Genomic DNA, 6,825 nt, shown 5'->3' on the forward strand with positions numbered 1-6,825 from the left:
GTGTGCGGTCCATGGGCTGTGCGGTCTGTGGGCTCTGTGCGGTCCGTGGGGTCCGTGGGGTCTGTGGGGTCTGTGCGGCCCGTGGGGTTTGCAGGCTGTGGGGTCCGTGAGCTGTGCAATCCGTGGGGTTTGCAGTCCGTGGGGTCCGTGGGCTGTGCAATCCGTGGGGTTTGCAGTCCGTGGGGTCCGTGGGCTGTGCAATCCGTGGGGTTTGCAGTCCGTGGGGTCCGTGGGCTGTGCGCTCCGTGGGCCGCGCTCTCCCCGGCCGTTTCCTACCGCTGCGGGAAACTTTGTTTTCCACGACGAGCGGAGTTTCCTTCTCCACCCCCCTCTCTCTCTCGGCGGTGCCTCTTGGCATCCCGCGAGTTTTGGGGGAGCAATCAGCAGCTTGGGTGGAGAACAAAGGTGTGCTGAGAGATTTTAGGGGCGTGGAATTTTCCACGCGAGTTTTTTTTATTCCTTTTTTTTTTTTTATTCCTTTTTTCCCTTTTTTTTTTCCTTCTCAGCGCTCCTTAATGCTGATTGTTCTTCCGTCTGCAAACACTTCGTTCCCGCTCACCCCCACCCCCCCGGGCAAGCCGATAATAGCCTAATGTGCTGGAAAAAGTATCTGCAGTTTAATCAGTTATTTGTATCCCCAGCAAATCGCGGGCTGCCTCTTGTTTTATCGGTTTGTAGATTATATTTTTTCCCCCTCCCCTTTATCATGAAACTCCCGCCCCCTTTGCGTTATTAAACAGCAAAAAGAGACCTCCGAGATCATCAAGTCCAACCTTCAATCAGCAATCTGAGCTGACCTGCCAGACTTGCTTCTCCTTTTTTCCTCTTTTGTTTGTTTGCTTGTTTTTCCCCTGCCCGGCTGTCAAGGAGCTGCTGATGGCCCCGGATCGGCTTTCCCGGTTGTTATAAGTTAATATCAGAATTTAGACAACTCGGTTCCGATTAAACGTCGATAACTTTCCTCTCTCATTCATGGTAGATAGAGCCACGTGTCTGATTTTAAGCTCTTTGGGGCTAATCGCTTTATCGGGCCATTTACTGGTGATTACTACTGAGTATCTACGATGTTCCGCCCCGTTTTAGCCGGCAGATTTGTAAATCGGGGGAGTAATCGCGGCCGGAACTGTGGGCAGGGCTGGTAAATAAAGGCGGCAGATGGTTCTGGTGTGCGTTCACCGCGTTTGAATCAGCGCCCCTCGATTAGCCATCGGTGCTTTCACTTGGTATAAAACACAGGGAATCATCTTCACCCTCCTCCTGCTGCTGCTGATTGAGTTCATGATCCTTCCCTTCCCACGTGGATATAAACTACCGCCTTTATTTAAATATTGTGACTCTTAATAAGATCCTTATTCAAATAATCAGCGCTTGGCTTGAAAAAGACAAGACAAGAGGCAAAACAAAGAGCCACGGGTTTAGAAAACACAATCTACAGTTTGTTAACAAAACAACAAACAATTCTAACGTAGATATATTTCTGTTAAAAACAAACAAACAAACAATTCTAACGTAGATATATTTTTGTTAAAAACAATCAAACAAACAATTCTAACGTAGATATATTTTTGTTAAAAACAACCCAACAATTCTAACGTAGATTAATTTTTTTCCTCCTAGGTTTTACCAAGAGGACAGTTTAACTCTCGTTCATCAGTCATAACACCTCCCCCCATCAGAAACTGTTTGATCTGAGAGGAAAACAAACCAACCAAGCTGTGACAAATGGACAATATGTCTATTACCAACACGCCGACAAGCAACGACGCCTGCCTGAGCATCGTCCACAGCTTGATGTGCCATCGACAGGGCGGGGAGAGCGAGACCTTCGCCAAGCGCGCCATCGAGAGCCTGGTCAAGAAGCTGAAGGAGAAGAAGGACGAGTTGGACTCGCTGATCACGGCCATCACCACCAACGGCGCCCACCCCAGCAAGTGCGTGACCATCCAGAGGACGCTGGATGGGAGGCTTCAGGTTGGAAAAAAGAAAACAAACCTTTCCATCAGCAGAACAATTGATGTTCCGCTCGTAAATTGTAAATTCCCTTCCCATCAGCACAACGATTGACGTTCTAATTGTAAATTGTAAATAATTCCCTCCGGTTTTCCTCCTCGTCTGGGGCGAGGCTCCTTCACGCCCCCTTTTATTTTTGTTTGGGTTTTTTTTTTGTTTGTTTGCTTGTTGTTTTTTTTTTAAACTCAAGAATCACCGACATTTATTTATTTATTTATTTATTTATTTATTTATTTACTTAGTCCCTTTTTTGTTTTAAAACCTATAAATGTCAATATTTTGGGGGACATTCACCCCCCTCCCAACTTTCTCCTTCTCCGCCGACTACCCGGAGCGAACCAGAGCAATCAGCTCCCGACTCCCGTCGATTATTTCCCCTTTCAGGTGGCCGGTCGCAAGGGGTTCCCCCACGTCATCTACGCCCGGCTCTGGCGGTGGCCCGACCTGCACAAGAACGAGCTCAAGCACGTGAAATACTGCCAGTACGCCTTCGACCTCAAGTGCGACAGCGTCTGCGTCAACCCGTACCATTATGAGCGGGTGGTATCGCCCGGCATCGGTAAGTTGGCCCTCGGTTTCATCTACAACAGGAGGCTTGAAGATTTTTGTGTTTAACCCTCCATAACCCCCTTTTTTTTGTTTTTTTTTTTTAAAGATCTATCAGGGCTGACACTACAGAGTTCTGGTGAGTAGTTCTGATTGCTGCTGATGATGCGTTTCTGCGGGCTCAGGCCGCGTCACACCCCGCAGGGTTTTGTTCCTGTGTCTCTCTCATGCCTTTGTCCCCCCCTGGGTTTATCAGAGTATCAGAATTACTCTGTAAATTGCCCAGGTAGCACGTGGAAGGCAGGTGCTGATGAATTCCTCGAGCGGAGGCTTCGGCGTTCTCTTTTCACGTTATAAAAGCCAAAAAAAAAAACACCCCAAAAAAACCCCCCAGAGACCTCAGTGCTGATTGCTGCTGATTAATACAAAAAAAAGCTGCGTGCACCTGTGGAATGTTAATGAGTGGAATATCAGCTAATGGAACTGGGAATAGTAACAAATGCTTACAGTTTAACTAGTAGCTGAAGAGGAAAATAATAAATTACAGAGTAGCTTCGTGGGCTCTTCGAGCGCCGATTTAACGTTTCCACTCGATCCTCGGGTGGGAGTTGCTTACAAAATTACTGCTGTGCTGATGAATTACGTTTTTCACGGGTTGGGGGGGCTTTATGCGTGTTCTTGCTCCTGCACTTAAGGATGGGGCTCATCAGCTGCTGCCTCAGCGTTCACTGACAAAAAGGGGTGGTTTTATCAGCCACGAGGCGAAACGCTGTTGAAATCTACCGCCTGTGGTAGATTCCTCCAAATTACCCCCCCCTGCCCTGCTGTTTGTTGGTGCTGTTGGCACTAATGGCTTGAAGATTGTTTTTGTGTTGCCCCCCCAGCTCCCTCCAGCATGCTGGTGAAGGACGAGTACGTCCACGACTACGAGGGGCAGCCGTCGCTCAGCTCGGCCGAGGGTCACTCCGTGCAGACCATCCAGCACCCGCCCAGCAACCGGCCATCGACGGAGCCCTACAGCGCCCCGGGGGCCCTGCTGGCCCCCAGCGAGGCCAGCACCACCAGCACCACCAACTTCCCCAACATTCCCGTGGCCTCCACAAGTAAGATCGTCGTAGCTCGCGCTCATTTGTAGCTTTTAGTTCGAGTTCTCGGGGTGTAAATTGTTTGAGAGCCGCCAGAGTGCTGGTGAAACCTTGCTGATTGATTTAGTGAGCTGAGCTGAAGCCTGTTTGAGGTTAAATCCGATGTTGATTTGGGGGAGAGAGAAAACAAACAAACAAACAAACAAAAAGACAACTCAGCAGCTTTCTGAGGAAGGAGTCCGGTGATTAAAAATATAATCAGAAAAAATCAAATCCTGCTTTGGAGGAGAGTGTCCTCCTTAGGGAGAGCGGTTCAAACGTGCTGATTAAGCAGCTACTGTTAAACCCAGTAAATCTCCTGGCGCCTCTTCTTCTTTCTGACCCCGAGGAGTCAAAAATTAACCCCAAGCAGGGTGGTTTTGGCCGCAGGTGGCGGGTGGCAAGGCGAACCACCAAACTATCAGCAGAGCCCCTCTCGGGTCGCCGCCGGTGTTTTCCCGGAACGCTCACGAATAAGGGAGTGTGTTCTTTCACCAGGTCAACCTACCAGTCTATTGACAGGTAGCCATAGTGATGGCCTCTTACAGATTGCTGCAGGGCCTCAGCCAGGAGCTCAGCAGAATGGCTTTGCGGCCCAACCAGCAACTTACCACCACAGTGAGTATTTCACCGGCGTCGTTCTCTCTCTCTCTCTCTCTAAAATAATCAGTTCCCGAACGTTCAGGACAAACAGAGGCATCAGGAAGGGGGAGATCCCTTAAAAAACCAACCCCCTGCTGCTCTCTCTCTCTTTCTTGTCTCTCTCTTTTTCCCTGTAGATAGCACCACGACCTGGACCGGCAGCCGGACGGCCGCTTACACGCCCACCATCCCGCACCATCAGAACGGCCACCTGCAGCACCACCCGCCCATGCACCCCGGCCACTACTGTAAGCTCCTCGGGGGGGAGGGGTTGGTCAGGCTCTCCCCCTTATCAGAATATAAAATACATGTGCTGATAGTCCGTTCTGATAGAGGTGCCCTCCGGTTTCGGCGTTTCGCGCCTTCTGATGGCTCGTTGTGCTTACTTCTGATAAACTACCTCGGAGTGCTTCCTCCCTGCTGCCTCTAAGGCACCTGGTCAGTTCCCAAAGCGCAGAGAGGAGGAGAATCTGACTCGTACCGACACTTTTTTTTCCCTTTAGAAAATGAGTTCTCTGGGTTTTTTTTTTCCATCAGAAAGTTTCTTCTTTTTTTCCCTTTTATTTGTAAATTTTTTCCCCTTTTTATTTGTTTTTCTTTTCCCAAAGGGCCGGTTCACAACGAGCTCGCATTCCAACCTCCCATCTCCAATCATCCCGGTGAGTAAATCGCTGATAGTCTGAACTCAACGTGGAGCTAAATTGCGTTTCGCTGCTTTTAGTACCTCTCCCACCCTTTTTTTACTGATTAAAGGACAAACCTTGGTGGAAGGCTGGTGGAAGGGGGGGGTGGGAATGGGATGAGCTTTAAGCTCCCATCCAGCCCCCGAACGAGCCCGTAATTCCGGGATTTTCTTTTCTGATTGCGACTGCTCCAGCTCCGGAGTACTGGTGTTCCATCGCCTACTTCGAGATGGACGTGCAGGTGGGGGAGACGTTCAAGGTCCCTTCCAGCTGCCCCATCGTCACCGTGGACGGTTACGTCGATCCCTCGGGGGGTGACCGCTTCTGCCTGGGCCAGCTGTCCAACGTGCACCGAACAGAGGCCATCGAGAGAGCGAGGTAATTCCGTAGATAAGCGCTGATTACCGCCCGAACCATCAGCTGGGGGGATTCCCTCATTGCCAATCCCTCCCTCTCCCTGCAGGTTGCACATAGGCAAGGGGGTGCAGCTGGAGTGCAAGGGGGAAGGCGACGTGTGGGTGCGGTGCCTGAGCGACCACGCCGTGTTCGTGCAGAGCTACTACCTGGACCGGGAGGCGGGGCGCGCCCCGGGCGACGCCGTGCACAAGATCTACCCCAGCGCCTACATCAAGGTGGGGCCTGCAGTGCTGATGATTTTTTTGGGGTGGGTGTGTCGAGCTCCCGAGCGTTTCGCCGTGAAAATCGAGGAGCGCTCGTTGGGTGTTTTTCATCAGCAGCGACTGTTTGTGTTCTGATTAAAATTAACTGCCAGGATTTTGTTTTTTTAACGACGTTCTGGCGGTTTCTTTTCCCCCGAAACAAGGCATAAAATAAGTATAAAATCAGTCAAATCCGCGGAAGCGATCCGTAGATTGGGGGGAGAGCTCTACAGAAACAAAACATTCTGATGAATTTCTCGCTGGGGCAGAAGCAGATTTTAAACTTTTCATTTTGGGCTCATCAAACAAACAAACAAACAAAAAATAACGGGTCTGGTGTTAAACTGCTCGGAGCTTGTGGTGGTGGGGGTTGGTGGTTTTTTTAATTGCTGGTTGAAGTTGCTCGGTGAAGGTGAGAGAAACCCCACCAACCTCTCTAGGATGAGGGCAGGGGTTCCTGAGCGTTAATTAACGGTAGATGGTGATTAGTGATCGCAGAGATAACGCTGAAACCTGGCACCTTCAGGCCTGTCGGTTGCTGATGTTTCTACTGACTAGACCAGCATTATCTATATTATCTATATTATCATCTATTTACCTTGAGGTTTTTCCTTTTTAACTTTACATGCCTCTATAAAAGGATCTTTTCTAATCAGCTGGCTCCATCAGTCCTGCCCCCTCTCAGCCATTCCCTGTTTCCCCCCCTGGCAGGTGTTCGACCTGCGGCAGTGCCACCGCCAGATGCAGCAACAAGCAGCCACCGCCCAGGCCGCCGCCGCCGCCCAGGCCGCCGCCGTGGCCGGCAACATCCCCGGGCCGGGCTCCGTCGGGGGCATCGCCCCCGCCATCAGTAAGTACCTCCTTCCCTCTGCTCTCCCCCCCAAAAAAAATCGGCTCCCTGCGGTTTTTTTTCCCGGGATTCAGCTGGGATGTTGGGAAGGGATTGTTGGCCGGGAGGGCGATGAGGCCCTGGCAGAGATGCTGATGAGAACACGGGCAGGGACGATGAGAACACGAGCAGGGGCGATGAGAACACGAGCAGGGACGATGAGAACACGAGCAAGCAGCACAGAGGGGCGATGAGAACACGAGCAGGGACGATGAGAACACGAGCAGAGACGCTGATGAGAACACGAGCAGGGGCGATGAGAACACGAGCAG

At 50.8% G+C, this 6,825-nt stretch overlaps 1 protein-coding gene across 1 annotated transcript; it reads left to right on the forward strand.

The window, feature by feature from the left end:
* Positions 1 to 1,722: 1,722 nt before the first annotated feature.
* Positions 1,723 to 6,514, forward strand: LOC114073282 (mothers against decapentaplegic homolog 4; the record flags this gene model as incomplete). Its single annotated transcript, XM_027911065.1, has 9 exons — positions 1,723 to 1,971; positions 2,395 to 2,569; positions 2,666 to 2,695; positions 3,441 to 3,659; positions 4,460 to 4,570; positions 4,931 to 4,981; positions 5,200 to 5,383; positions 5,469 to 5,637; positions 6,376 to 6,514. Coding segments are annotated over exons 1-9 (1,327 nt in total), but the record flags the coding sequence as incomplete, so codon positions are not given.
* Between the last annotated feature and the right edge of the window lie 311 nt (positions 6,515 to 6,825).

This window comes from Empidonax traillii, unplaced genomic scaffold, assembly GCF_003031625.1.
Source record: "Empidonax traillii isolate 1590-97213 ecotype Southwest subspecies unplaced genomic scaffold, ASM303162v1 scaffold5927:size14112, whole genome shotgun sequence".
Lineage (NCBI taxonomy): Eukaryota > Metazoa > Chordata > Aves > Passeriformes > Tyrannidae > Empidonax > Empidonax traillii.